The sequence below is a fragment of the Saimiri boliviensis genome, chromosome 10, assembly GCF_048565385.1.
Source record: "Saimiri boliviensis isolate mSaiBol1 chromosome 10, mSaiBol1.pri, whole genome shotgun sequence".
Taxonomy (NCBI): Eukaryota; Metazoa; Chordata; class Mammalia; order Primates; family Cebidae; genus Saimiri; species Saimiri boliviensis.
Window position 1 is genome coordinate 64,545,735 of NC_133458.1, and position 15,220 is coordinate 64,560,954.

Below are 15,220 nucleotides of genomic sequence, written 5' to 3' on the forward strand. Positions count from 1 at the left end.
TATTTGCTGCCTTTGACTCTGTTTTTAGCTTTGTGAACAAGTCTGGTTCTTTTCTGAATGTTTTAAACAAAGCCATGTGAAAGGGTTGCCATTTAGTGCATGTCCCTATCACCATCTTAAGCTTTTTAGTAGCTTTCTCTTCATTTTTACGCTATGTAGTGTTCTTTGGGCATGAAACATACTTTCCACTAATAAAGTACTATTAACCTGAACAATTTTGTTTCTAGAATCTAGCAATTTCATAATGCATTTTTCCTACTTACTGCCTAAGAGTGCATAGTGCATACAAAAACTCAAGGAAAAGGGTAAAAAGAAACTAAATGAAATGTGATGGGATTTTACTTGGAGTAGAAACAATAATTTGGTCTAACTGGAAAATTATTGAGATAACATTGACCACATGGGAGTATGTAGAAGTAGGTTTTGTTTGTTCAGTATAACCATTTCCTATCAGAGAAAGGCTGTGTTAAGAAGTGTTTTACAGATTCTCAACAAAGCATTTAAGGAATTTTTTATGCTAATACAAATGTTGTCATCTAATACTACAAATAGAACAGGAAGCAGCTGGAAATATATTATTGACTCACAAAATAGAAGAATAGTGCTACATTTTAGAAACTATCAAATTTACTCAATTCACTGCAGCTTTGTGTAACATTACAGGTCAGAAAGAATTTCCAAGAGTTCTTAATGGTATTTTTCACCCTTTATAATATCAAAGTGATTTCCTAGAGGTAAATGTCCACTTTATATCTGACCACTTTGTGGAGCTAAGGTAAAGGAGAAATATGGACTCAATTACTACCTCTTCTGAACACAATTTTACAATAAGCTTTCATGTTACTGATTGCCATGACTTGGGTCAACATTGAACAGATATCAAAATATGCATGTGTTTTTAACTCTCAGCACCCGTATAAGGTGGACTTTCTCTTCCAGTGTACCATTTAGTTTAGTTATGTATAGTTTGAGAAAATGATTAGACCTACCTGCCTTTTAATTTGATCCATAACATTTGCATATACCCCAAGGAAAGCATAACTCCTGCCTGCTCACAAAAATATATCCTGCTTTTATAACCCATATTTCCCTTCTGCCCTGTCCCTCTGCTTGCCCCACACTTTCCCACACTGAACCTCATACACATACACTCACATTCAAACATCCCACCCTCATCTGTAGCTCCCAAGATGGCCAACGGCAGGAAGACAGGTAAGATGATTTTGACTGTTACTTGTAATCTTGGCTCACCTGCAGTCCTATTTCTCCTTTCTGTTTTCCTCAGGCTTGTGGGCAGATTGTAATTTGTACCAGCCATGGAACCAAAACAGAATGACTTTGGTCCTATGTGGGTTAGGGCTTTTATTCCCAAACAGATTTAGCATTTTTGCAGTGATAATTTGTGAAATGGTACCCCGGAAGAGTTGGTTTACCTCCCCTGGGTGAGCTGAGTAGTTTATGTGACTCTCAGAGAAAGAGGTCACGTTTCTTAAAATCAGCACCCAGGTCTGCCCAGAAGCCACATGACTAAATGCAATTTGAATGGGGAAATGCTTTAGCACCCCTGATTGCACGTGCAAAACTGCAAGGGCAATTTTTAGAGGGTTCCTTTATTTTCTCTTCTAATATGAGGTGTTGATTCCTACAGTAGATAGTAAAATTAAGAATTAATTGTTAAAACTTATATTTATGTTTAAAAGTTACATAAAGTTCTGTGGACAGTTATAGTTTAACTCTCATTTTTAGGTTAATAAGGATGATAAAACTTGATCAATACAGAATTTCTGTGGTGGTGGTGGTGAATAAATTGAGATGGCCCAAAACGTTTAACACAGTAATTCTAATGCAAGGGAGAATTTCATCCACTCCGTATCCATGCCAAGCCTCATATAGGAGGCCCAGAGTGCATCCACACCTTGGCTTGTGCTTTGCCAGCTCTATGCTTAGGTTCAGATCTGCTTCCTCTGTGGCCAGGTCATTCAGGATTACCTTCACTGTCAAAACCACCAGTGAGGGCAAAAGCCACCTTATTGTTTTTTTGTAGAGATGGGATTTCATTGTGTTGCTCATGCTGGTCACAAACTTCTGGGCTCAAGCGATCGACCTACCTCGGCCTCCCAGAGTCCCAGGATTACACCCATGTAGTGTTGGCTTTGTGGCAACCTTATCAAAATGCAATCTGCAGCAAACTGGTCCAAAATATAGTCCAGCATTTAAAATATAGTAGCCACACTGCTACAGAGAGCAAGGCAAATGCCTAAAGGTATCGAGTGATCAGTGCCTCTGCTGTGCCTCCTTATCCAGTTTTGATATGACAGTGGTTGCTCAGATTGTTCTCTGCATGGATTCAGGCCACCAGGAAGGAGCAGATGAGATCAGGGCAAGAGCATTATCTCACCACACCCAGATCCTGGATGCAGTTCTGTTGATGAAAGTGCTTTATAAGCTCTTAGAAGGTATCCTTACTCTTGGGTATTATTCCGTTGATTACTCACTTCATCAGGGTTTTTGAGTTCACTTCCATGATTATTTGGAATTGTTAGTGACTCTGAAAGGAAACGAATAATTACAACTATTGTGTATCAAGTGCTTATGATATAACTTTCTTCCTCACATCCTAGGGTATAAGCATTCTTATTACCTTTTTGTAGATGGAGGAAACTGAGGTACAAAGAGTAACTCAAGGTGTCACAGCTAGTAAGTGTCAGAACCAGAACTATAGCCTGGCTCTGAGTCCAAAATCTGTACCTTTTCCATTTCACTTTAATTTAAAGTAGCAGAGTGGATACTGACTACTTTTCTCTTAGTACACTTAACAAATTCTCCTGGATCAAGGCTGGGTGCCGTGGCTCATGCCTGTAATCTCAGCACTTTGGAAGGCTGAGGCGGACAGATCACAAGATCAGGAGATAGAGACCATCCTGGCCAACATGGTGAAACCCCGTCTCTACTAAAAACACAAAAATTAGCTGGGCATGGTGGCGTGTGCTTATAATCCCAACTATCTGGGAGGCTGAGTCAGGAGAATTGCTTGAACCCAGGAGGCGGAGGCTGCAGTCAGCTGAGATCACACCATTGTACTCCAGCCTGGCATCAGAGTGAGACTCCATCCCAAAAATAAATAAATAAAAATAAATAAATAAATAAAATTAAAAACAAAAATTCTACTGGATCAGCCTACTATAAAATTCATATATGAACACAAGTAAATAAGAGATGGACTTCTGTCCCTCTCCATGTGACTGGCCTGGTTTTTAGCCTGTACTTGGGGGTAGAACTGAACTGAGATTAGCTTTACAGGCATAAATACAGAAGGTAATCCCAGGAAGTTTGATGTAGCTCCAAGAGGCATCATAATCCACTGGCACACAAACATACCTTTATTGTATGATTCGAATAGGGCACCCATTATGGTAAGTATCATCTTTAAAAATACAGTAATGGGCCAGGTGGGGTGGCTCACTCCTATAATCCCAGTACTTTGGGAGGTCAAGGCAGGTGGATCATTTGAGGTCAGGAGTTTGAACCCAGCCTGGCAAACATAGTGAGACCCTGTCTCGACTAAAAATACAAAAATTAGCTGGGCATAGTGGTACACTCCTATAGTCCCAGCTACTTGGGAGGCTGAGGCAGGAGAATTACTTGAACCCAGGAGACAGAGGCTGCAGTGAGCCGAGGTCATGCCAACTGCACTTCAGACTGGGTGACAGAGTGAGACTCCGTCTTAAGAAATAAAATTAAAATAAAATGCAGTAATAATGATGGTTGATCTGTATCCAGTGATGCACTTTACTTTTTAAGTGAATGGGCTGGGCTGAGGCCTGGCTTTAAGTGAAAGCCAGTTTGGAACTGCCAGGCAAGTAATCAATCAGGGTCAGAAAAGAGCCTGGAAATGGTTTTGAATAAATGTCTTCCTTAGACATTTGTGAGAAATTTTGAGTTTATTTTCCCTAAAGTGTTTTACCCTACCTTGTTCTTTACTCCTGTTTTGACTCCTGCTCTGGTGCTTTCCATCCCCTGAAGATAATCACTTTTATGCTGTCACATACCACGTAGCCTCCAGGACCCTTTTCCCTGCTAAAACTTTCCTGTTCAGCTTCTGTTCTTCTGCTGAGGGTCCAAGGTGTCAATTAATTAGCATGTTATTTTACTAAGTAGTATATGTGCAATTTCTTTGGGGTTCTGGAGAAAACCTCTTGTTTTTGTTCTAAATTGGCTTTGCCCATGGAAAGATATTTGAGAGGAAGACTGGACCTTCAGCACCCCTCTTGGAATGGCTTTGTACATGTACCAGGCTGGCCATCTGGAACATGGTCAAGTTATAGCTGGAATGACTGTGAAGCTAAAAGCTAATAGCTAATGCTGTGAGTGCACCTGCTGCAGCAGATTAAAAAGATGCCCCATTTTGCATGATCCCCTAAAGTAAACAAGATTTAATTATTTGTGTACCTTGCTAGCTTTCCTGAACTTGGATATTTTATCAGTAGTGAGTAGGCTAAAAAGCTGATGCCAGATTACTAGTCCTCATTTTAGAAAGGTGTATTTAGATATCTAAATGGAGAAGTTTGCCATCATCTTAAATGTACCAAATATGTTTTTTAAAGATCACAGTCCTATTTAAAATGTTTTTCCTAAAATAAATTAATTTCTCAGTTAGAAAAATAAGAAGTGGAACATTGCTTTAATAGAACTTTAGAGAATTGGAAGTACTAGCATAAGTTATACCTATCCACTTAGCAATGGAGAGTATTAACATAGGAGAAATCAAACAGTTGCTGTGGTCTAAGCATTCATGCAAAGGAGTGGTCCTGACCGTTTTTCAAAAATAGGAGTTACAGATTAAAAGTGAATCGTACCACTTCAATTCTTAAAATTCTTCATTCTTAAAATCTATCAAGAATGTTCACTACTATCTTAGGGTATGCAGGAAAAATTATTTTCAAACTTTAGCTTGAATTCAGTGTCCATAAAATGGAAATTAGTATTAAAACTATGGCAGAACCAGAGCAAAGGATATGATGTACATGCAAACCAAAATTTAAAACAAGGGAGGAAAAAAGACATCTTTATGCTTTTGAATGCAGTGTAGCCAGTAGATCTTGACCTACCCAGTGCTGCCCCTGCCCCCCACCAACATTCCCAGGCTGGGTCAGTCACAGCAGATGAGGTATATTCCACTGAAATAAATATTTGTGCTACAATGCGGCAGTATAGCCAGTTCAGTGATGCGGGCTTTTCCCACCTTGCACCAGTGAATAAGGAGCAGTGGATGTGTAGTGGTAACGTTTGTGAATGGAGTAGCTACTATAGTTGTCACGTCTGCTTTTCATTGACATGAGTAGACATTTTTTACTCAGCTTTCTTTTTTCACTTTAAAGACAAATTAGCAATAGATTTGGGCTAGTCTAGTATGTTCAGCCTAGTCTCAAATTACCACTACACATGCAAAATCAATCATATACAGCCTAATACACCAACAGCTTACATAGAAATGCTGATTATAGGGACGAATTAGACCATTTTTGTATGTCCTCATCAGAATTTGTTTGGCTGGAACTCTGCACTCCTTACTGCTTGCATGTTTACTAATTTATTATTAAAAGCCCTGTTTTTGCCTTTGTTCCTTCACAACTAACACACTGGCCTCTGAATGCATGAGTGTTGTGTAAACTGATGTGTAATTTAGCAACTAATAAATATATCAATTGTAATGGATTTTAAGATCTTAAGATAGAATTATTGTACCTAAACATTTTTACATTAAGTGGTAAAAATAAGGCATAATATTAATATTTTATACACTTAATTTGTCATTATAAGCTCTTAGAATAATTTCATCCCTTGTCCGTTTTAGCTTTTTATCTATTCCATAGGACACATTTTTAGTGGCTTGTAGTTGAAAAGTATCATTCTGTGTACTAACATTTAATCTGTTGCAGTCATGAAATCAGGAAAATAAAATTGCAGCATTTCAGTATTGAGAATGTCACAGTGTCTTCCCAGTAGTTAAATCTTTGCAGTACTGGCATATGAAAGTTAGAAGTCAGAGGGTTTGTTCTGAACCCACTTTTCAGATATTTGAAAAATGTTGTGCAATCACATGATATTTATTTCACGTTCTCAACATCTCAGGACTTTATCTCCTGCCAAGTCTCCTTCTTCATCAACTGGGTCTATTGCCTCCAGTAGAAAATACCCTTACCCAATGCCTCCACTTCCTGATGAGGAGAAGAAAGTGAACCGACAAAGTGCCAGGGTATGTGGAAACCTCTTCCATGTGCTTGCATGTTCAGTCATTATCATTTATTTATGAGTTTATGTTTTAAGAGAGAGAGAGAGAGAGAGAGAGAGAGAGAGAGAGAGAGAGAGTCATTTTTCTACCTTTCTTCCTAAGAAAATAAAAAAAATCAAACTTGAAAATAAGGAGATTCTTGGGGCTTTGGGCTTCAGATTTATATGTGCAAATGGTTTAATCTGCATTGATATAGTCTAGATTGTATTTTCTATAATTGCTATATGTTTATATATTATTGTAGCTAATATATTAAAACCTAGAATAAACAAAACTATTTTGCTATGTGACCTTTTACATTTTAATGACACTGCCACTCTGTCCCACAACATTCCTGAAACATATCAGTATATGAAATTTGAGCTACAGTGGAGTTTGGTGACAGACTGACCATCAGAGACTTAAGTGAAGGATATAACCACAGAATAATTACCTTTATTGATGTCCAGGCTCTGTTGTGGTCATTTACACTGTAATGTTGATCTTCTCTGAAGTAATTGCAAATAAATAAATAAATAAATAAATAAATAAATAAATAAAGCTCATAAGCCTCGGCATCTTTAGCTGCTGGTAGGTCTTGGGATCTTAGACTTTTTGGTCTTAAGAGATGTTTTGGAACCTCTTTGATTCCAAACATAAATTATGCGGTTCAAAGGAAATATGGATTATTCAAATTTTAATTTGATTAACTCAGAGTCAGTAAGAAGGCACAAATAATTAAAAGCTGTTTTAATGAAAAAGTCTTTAAAAACTACCAGCAGTGTTTTGTTACTCATTATAAATTACCATTATATGTTAATATGAGAAATGGTAAAAGATAACAAAACAATTCAGATTCCCAGCATTCAGCTTTCTGAATTAATGAAAGACTTCTTGATTGGTATCTAGTTGTTCACGATGTGATCTGTGATAATGAAATCTGAGACCGATGTTGTTCCTGCCCTCCTCAAAGAATTGTCTAAGTGTAGCACCCCACGTTTTCCTCCTAAATTGTCTGTATCCCTGTTTTGCTCCAGCAAGTTGGGGACATTCTCTCTCAGCTGTTGTCATGTCAGAGTTTCTGTTATTGGAGATGTTACCACACAAGAGAGCCTGCAAAAATGATAGCTCCCTAGAAAAAAATGTCAGAGGTTTTCTGTCGCGGCTGCACAAGGGAATTATCAGGAAAGCTTTAAAAATATTCTGATGCCTAAGTTTCACCCAGAGAGATTTTTATTTAGTTGGTCTGGTGAGCTGCCTAGGAAATGGAATTTTGGAAACCTCCCCAGATTAATGTAATGTACAGATGAGGTTGAGAACCACTGCTCTAGCTGGCTGTCTGAGAATCCTGGGGAAAGGAAGGGCATGTGAAGCTTAAAAACTAATATTTTAAATTCTTTTATTCATTTGAGACACAATATTTACTTTATTCAAAATGTTTAGTAACATTAAATGAGGATGTGATGGTTTTTGTATCAAAAGATAAGCTTTTGTTAAAAAGGTTGAGACACAGGTTTTCAGAAGGAGAAAACTAAAAGTTGGAGTTTTTATTCTATCAATTTATTAGACTTTGCAAGAGTGTGCATCCACGATCACATACATATGGATGGAATCACTGAATCTTTCTCATCTCCTACTCAGAATACACCTGCTTCCTGCTTTTACAATGTGCAATTTTGCTCTTCTCTGTTGTGCAGCTATGGGAGACATCCATTTAAGATCATCTGTTTACATGTGATACATCGAAACTGTTTACTTCAACTTTTATAGAATCCCAGGCTCATGGAATCATTAAAAGTCTATCTGCTCTTCAGACTATATGAAGACCCTCTGAGATGCTACAGAGGAGAGGAAGTCAAGTCTCACATCTGGTTACCATTTTCTTTTTGTCATTGGCTTGGATTTAACTGAACCATGAAAAGAACTACTGAAATGTTACACTATAACATGGAACAATAAAGGTACTGGTATGTTAATGGATAATCCGCATGACAGATAATATGTAGAAATATTCATTAAATTAACTCACATGACCCAAAATGTAGCAAGTTTCCTAAGGGACAATAGTGGATTCAGAACTCGACGTTCTGAAGCACATCCTCATTGTAAACAGTAATGCTATATGCATGAAGCTTCTGTTTATTGTTTTCTATATTTAAGGAAACAACATCCCATAATAGAAACAAGCATGCAGGGCTAAGGCATATAGGATTTTTCTGCAGGACTTTAAAGCTTTGAGAGACTAATATCCCATAGGCTAACTTTAAACAAGTATTTTTATTTTTGTTTTGTTTTTTACTTTTCATATTTATATTAGCATACAAGGACAATTGTATATATGTAACATTTTTTAAAATTTTAAAAAAGCAGCTGTTACACACAAGTGTATTTTGCCAAATGCCTAAAAATTCAGTCACAATCACATCATCATCATCTATTCAGTGATCTTCAATGACTATAAGCAGGTGATGTAAATACAGTGGTCAATACTGTAAATGTGTCTCTCCATAACTGGTATTTGTCCAAAACATGAGATCACACTTCCTTGATGACAGCGGTTTTCTGTCATGCTGCCTTTAAACTGTGCACAGTCTGGAGGCAGTTAAGTAATCGAGTGAGAGAATAAAATGTCCAGCAAAACCTTCTGGCCTCCACTGTTTGCTGACGCAGGAGCTCACTCTGCTGCCGATGGGCTGCTCCCTGGAAATCATCCGTCCCATCCATCCCTCCCATGTCATCCCAGTGAGCCAGTCCCTCAGCAGTGTGTCCTGCTGAGATTAAGCAAGTGCACCAAAGACACATGAGACCACATACTGCCAGTGAGCTGGTAGCTTCTGACTTGCCAATACTCTAACTCTGTGGCCTGAAGTTTTGTTCCTTCACAAAACGTTAGTCACTCTTATCTGTGAAATGAATGACTTGTTTTAACAAAAACAACTCTGACACTGTTGATTAAGGATATTTGTCATCACTGGAATGTGAGTCCCAACAAGTCATTCTGTACTGATTGAAGCAAGATGACAGAATATTCTACTGTCTGAGCTGGGCCACCTCACTGTTCATAAAGGGTTAAATTAGATCTAAACCACAGAAATGCAGCAACTGAGAAGCTACTCTAACAGCTGGCAGGGGAAAGAATCTGATGCTTTGAACCATATATTTTTTAATCCATGGGAAAATAAGAGTCTATGTTGAAAGCCCCTTCTTTAAAACCAAAGTTTGATAGCTGTTACAATGCAGATCTGTCATTCCAAAACAAAGCTAGCTACCCTAATGAGGCTGAAAGTTGATGCGTTCAGTCACATGGTCTGCTCTGAAGTATACGTCTGATTTCCTCATTTTCTGTGTGTTCTTGAGAGGAATAGAATCTGCAGACAGGGTTTCAGAAAAACTCTCTAAATTTGATCCTCTCCTATAGTATCCATGGACAAAATCCATCTCATCTTTGTATGTAATCGAACTGATTACATATGATTACATATGATGCCCAAACTGAAGGCCTGAGTTAGAAGGCAGCATTTATACTGTGTGTCCGTGTCTTCCATAATGGGCCTCTCCTCTAAAAGTCTTTGAAATGTTTGGAAAGCAATGTAACGATCCAAAATTACATATTGTAAAACAGCATTTTTCATTACAGGAAGTTTTGGGTGAGTGTTGGGTAGTGTTGCCACATAGCTCAAGCAAAGGACAGAAGGGCAGACAGATTGAAAGATGTAGCAAATAAAGTGATTTTTTACCAAGATCACTGTAACATGCACTGAATGTTTCTTGGTATTGAGTGTATAAAAGGCTAATGCTATAAGGTTTATTTTGACTATAAAAGAGTTTATAGATTTGAAAGGTGCCTCATGTAAATATGCTTCCTAGTTACAGTTACACAAGCTCTAATTTGAAAGAATCCACAAATGGCTAGCTGAGAAGTCAACACATCTCTGTCTATCATCCATCCATCTGTCTTCCCTCACCTAAGTTATTCTTACATGAAGTTATTATTTCTATTGAAGATCATTATCATGTGCCTTTTCAGAGACATGGTTGCTCTGGAGGCATATCATTTGTAATCACCCTCCTTGGTAATAACCTTCCAGTGAAACAGAATGAAACTTTTTCTATTTGTAGAGATTATGATTTTAGGTATACAGTAACTTTAATGTTCTATTTTTGGAATCTATTCTATCTCCCATGTTTAAACATTCTCAGAGCCATTTGTGGGATTCACTGATAAATTTATAGTCTCAAGGGATAGTTTCAAGAAGTATCTATATCTGTACTCATGGTTGGGGTTCTAGAGGCATTACATCTAAATATTTATGACTTTTCATCCAATGAGGTAGGTAGGATGTGAACCCGTAGCATTAAATATACAAGCACAGCATCGTTTCTTTTTAAATATCTATTTTGGAGGAAACTTTGAGGTCATGTAACAGTTTATATCATGTAACTAATATTTATATTTCCCAGTCCACTACAGAATCATTGCTAAGCAGAAGAGAGCAGTTATTTGACCTTTGCGTTCCATTGTATGCCTTTTCCCCCTCTTTCTAAGGTTTTATGCATTGATGATTACAGACTGGCACCCTGCTCCCTGAGATGTTCCATTTATTCATAGTCATTGCAGTGCAGTAAACCCTGATTTAAAGGAACATTTAAATCAGTAAGTGACACTCCAGTAAGTGTCAATAGGAAGGTGCGGGATAGCAGGGAGTCCTTAAGGATGGACTAGCCACATGAACTGTCCTCTGCATCCAGCCACTTTTTATTTACATGGGAAGTGGCATGGTCCTCTGAACTCTGCAGGCTGGAAATGATCCCCAGGGCACATGCAATCTGTGGAAAGGAATAAATCAGTACTTCTCAGACAGTGCAACATGGTGAGGGCTTTCAATTTGCTGTGGTTGCTGTATTTTTAACAAGAAACCAGGAGTCTCGATTAGTAATTACCTATCATTAGAGTTGTTCCTTTAAAAAATGGCAAATAAAGCAAATGTGGATTTAAAATGCCAACTTATTTTTCACTTTGATATTGGTGCTTTATTAAGTGATGCCACAGTTTCTCTCTCGTCCGTCTTGCTTTAAAAAGGATTTTACCGTTGTGTTTGTATATAAGGTCAGTCCAGCATAGAATTTCTGAAAGTAACATTAATAGGGTTTCTAAAGGAGTTGTCAGAAAGATAAAATTGGATATTCTGTGCACTTTCAGAGAATGACTATTTATGTTTAAATTTCATGGCAGGCTTACATTTCTTTTCTGTGATTCTCTTGCTTATCTGTATAATTTAATCCTATGTATTGTCCCAGATCTCTTGTGGCTACTTTACCTGTTATCTTTTTTGGGATTTTGTTCTTTATGTTTTACAGTTACCTTTGGACCAGAAGATATATAGTATTTCCATTCACTTTTTTTCAGTGTTTTAAAATCAGGTTTGTTTGTTATTCATTATATCCATTCATTTCCTATTGTCATGTAGTTCTATTTTAACCATATATATATATAACTTTAAATATTTCCTTATGTTATTCAACATGATAATAAATCCTTATCTAAAGAAAAGACTATTTTACTTTATTTTATTTAAAGGAAAGGGAATTTATTGACAGGATATTGAGTAGCTTGTAGAGTATATGGGAAGAGGAGAGCCAAGTTTACAACTGGCAGGAGTGAGAGGGACGAGACAGCTGCTGGCACAGTGTGATGGGACACATCTGGCTGCTGCCACTGAATGCCCACATGGGCAGCATATTGTAAATATCACCCTACCAGTTGGTAAGTTGGCATGAATTTTCCATGAAATGCTCTGAATCACATTTGCAGCATCATATCTACTTTTTATGTTCTTAATTATATTTTTCCTTTCATATTTATGTTTTTTTCCCTAAAACGCCACCTAAATACCTTTCCACGCCATTAAGTGTGTGGAGTCAAGATAAATTTCTCATTCTTGCTGATATAGTTTAAGATGTGTAAGAAGCAAACATTTCTATGGAATAGGGATTAATTTGGGGCTCAAATGTTTTTTTGTTTTTGTTTTTCCTCGAGATGTTTTTTGAATGGTTAAGGCTACTCTGGTTTTGGATGCAGCAACTTTTCTCCTGGCATGGAAGGACTGTGGACTTTTGACAGTTTCCCGTTGATAGTATAATATAATGAGGGGCCCAGTCTGCTCTTGTAAAAATCAGCTGAGCAGCAGCAGTCCATCCCAACTGTGTGTGAGTAGCCCAGCTGTTAAAAGTACACCTGTTGTGTTGGGAATTGTTGGCACATGCTCATAGCATATGCTCTGTGGGGGAGATGCTTTTAATTCCAAGAGGAGCTTTTCTACCACATCTGCAGATGCAGAGCAAAGATGCAGCAGGACTTCAGAAAACAGGACAGTGTTTCTACTTTTTATTCATTGCTTTGTTAGTCCTTCAGATGGAACATCTTCTGGTTGTTTGTAAGCAGAAAAAACAAAACATTCAAAACCAAAATCCTGTCTAACTAGTACTTTTATTCTTTATTTCCATGGTCTGACAAACAGTAAGCATTCTCACAGTGAGATTTTGCAGGATGCTTCCGGAACCATTCTGCTTCCCAGGTAGCTCCCCCTTCAGTAGCTGTGCAGCCCTTTCTTCCTGACTAGGAACTTTCTCTGTTGCAGGTGTCAGTTCCCTTGGCTAAGTTGTCACTTGGGAAAACCCTAAGATGCCCTAGGGAGTAAAGGTGGCAGTCATCTTTATCTTCACCCACTGGCACACTAGCAGCTTATTCAATTTAGGAAGTCCAAAGAGTGTGAATTTCAAGATGGGGAGGAGATAAGAAGCAGTGAACTTTGGGAGACTATGGGGCATTTAGTCCTGGCATAGACACAGATTGGAAATCCACAGGAAAATTGCTGAAGCCATATGTGCAGGAGAGCACACATTGTCACAAGGGGTGTGGTGGGAAGAGAGGTGCTGGATGCCTAAGACAGACATGCTTGGCAGTTGTGTTGGCTCTGTGAATACTTTGTGGTCCAGTCCATAATAGACTGGTCACTCCCGCCTGACGCATCCCTGTTGGCGTTGTTCATAGAACCTGTATCATATGGGGAGGCTTCAAGGCTGGCAGGCGTTTGATCAGGTAATCATCATTTCATGTTTTTAAGTATCCTTGAAATCAGTACCACCCACTATGTGTGTTTTTGGTTTTGTTTTACAAAAAGGCATACAATGAGACTAAAATTAATGCACATACAGAATCATCAATAAAATTTCAGAGTTTATGAAGAAAAGGTATTTTTCTTTCTTGTAAAAAAATGTATAATATGCTGATCTACATTCATTTTAGAGCTTAGCCTATTATTTTATGAATTTTCAGGCTGCGATTTGTGTTGGATGGTTAAGCTCTAAAATGCTGCTAATAACCCCAATCTTTAAATATAGCGGTGCTAAATTGTGCAAGGTAACAATGCAGAAACAGCTGATATGAATTAATTCTTAGTAATAATACAAAAGTTCCTGCTAAACTATACATGTGTATCACTGCCTGATTAGAAACCCCACTTTTCTTTTCCAATCCAGCACAAAATCAAACTCTGATTCTACAACCAGTCTTTTTAAAGGGCAAAAATGACCCAACACCTTTGTTTTGTATAGAAAAACTTTTTTTTTTTTTTACACTAACTGCAAAAGTGCTTAAAAAATGGTTTATTCAGGATAACTAAGCATGCACTCCTTTTTTAACTTGCTGGAAGACTTGCCCCTCCCCAGCACCTGCAAAAGACTTCTTTGAGAAACTGGGTGTTTTACCTAAAAATAGTAGCTTACATGTTAGCCAGCAGTAGGTCAGCACTAGTGTTTTCCACGTTTATCACCTTTGACAGGTGAAGTCCATCTACAGATGGTGGAAGCCACCCCATGGGGAGCTGTTAATAGCAGCATGGTTTCACCTTTGGTAATCAGGTAATCGTGTATATACTTAGATTGCATTATTTCAACATTTCTCTGCTACTCTGCACTTCAGATTCGTTAAGCTATTTTAATAATTCCTGGGGTTCTGGCAAACACCAATGGGAATGTATATGGCAACTGCTTTTCTGAGCAAGTGTGATTTGTTTTATGGCTGTTCAAGTTATAAAATTGTTCTTACATTGTAGGTAAACAAAATCTTGATGTTTTTAAAGGTCACTGTAACTTAAGGTTCAAATTTCTGGCACAGTTTTATTAGTATTCACTTCTGAAGCTAATAAGATACCACAGTTTTCTATGTTACTCTCATTGTAACATCAGTAAAGTGACTTTCAATAAAAGATTTATGTTATTTTGATGCACGGCTCTTTTCTCTTTATTTCCTTCCATTTTCTCTTTCAGAAGCTTTGTTAGGGGTACAGTCAAGGGATTGTTTCTTTTTTTGTTCACCAGTGTCCCGGAAGGGATGACTAACATGATGAGAAATACCCTTTAGCAAAGCCTGAGTGCTTGACTTATTGCAGTTTCCTCATCTGGGGGGCAGAAGTAGTTCACTTATTTATCTATTTGCCTCTCCTCATAAGCATGTCCTCCCTCACCCTAAGGAGGATCAATTTCCTACATGCTAGCCTGTGGACCAGGCAGTGTGTTCAATAAACTTGCAGAGTTTATGAAGAAAAGGTATTTTCCTGTCTTATAATATATATGTTACATATATATTACATATTACATATATATAAGTGATATATATATCCACTAAGGTGATCTGCATCACCTTAGGGCTTAGCCTCTTATGAGTAAGTTCACCTGTGCTGGATTCTAAAGCACTGAGCCTGGGATGGGCTCAGTTTAGTTTCATGAGTTCATTGCCTAAAAACTGTTCCACCCTGGCCTTTTCATCTTCCAGGCAGCCATTTTACTTACCAGTCATTATTCTGGCATTTGTAGGGTCCTTGCCATCAGCTCACAGGCTGCATAGGAAATAAGTTATAAGTAGTCAAGGTACTGTTTTAATGTGAGAAA

General features: G+C 37.8%; 1 protein-coding gene across 21 annotated transcripts in view; it reads left to right on the forward strand.

Annotated features, from left to right (window-relative positions):
• The window catches only part of ADAM22 (ADAM metallopeptidase domain 22), a 241,831-nt gene extending 227,276 nt beyond the window's left edge, over positions 1-14,555 (forward strand). For all 21 annotated transcript variants that reach the window (XM_074379366.1, XM_074379365.1, XM_074379371.1 and 18 more), the window contains 2 exons: positions 6,133-6,256; positions 7,969-14,555. In XM_074379366.1, the coding sequence (XP_074235467.1) occupies positions 6,133-6,256; positions 7,969-7,989 (145 nt within the window). In that variant the 3' untranslated portion in view covers positions 7,990-14,555. The remainder of the gene's footprint in view (positions 1-6,132; positions 6,257-7,968) is intronic.
• The last annotated feature ends 665 nt before the right edge of the window (positions 14,556-15,220 follow it).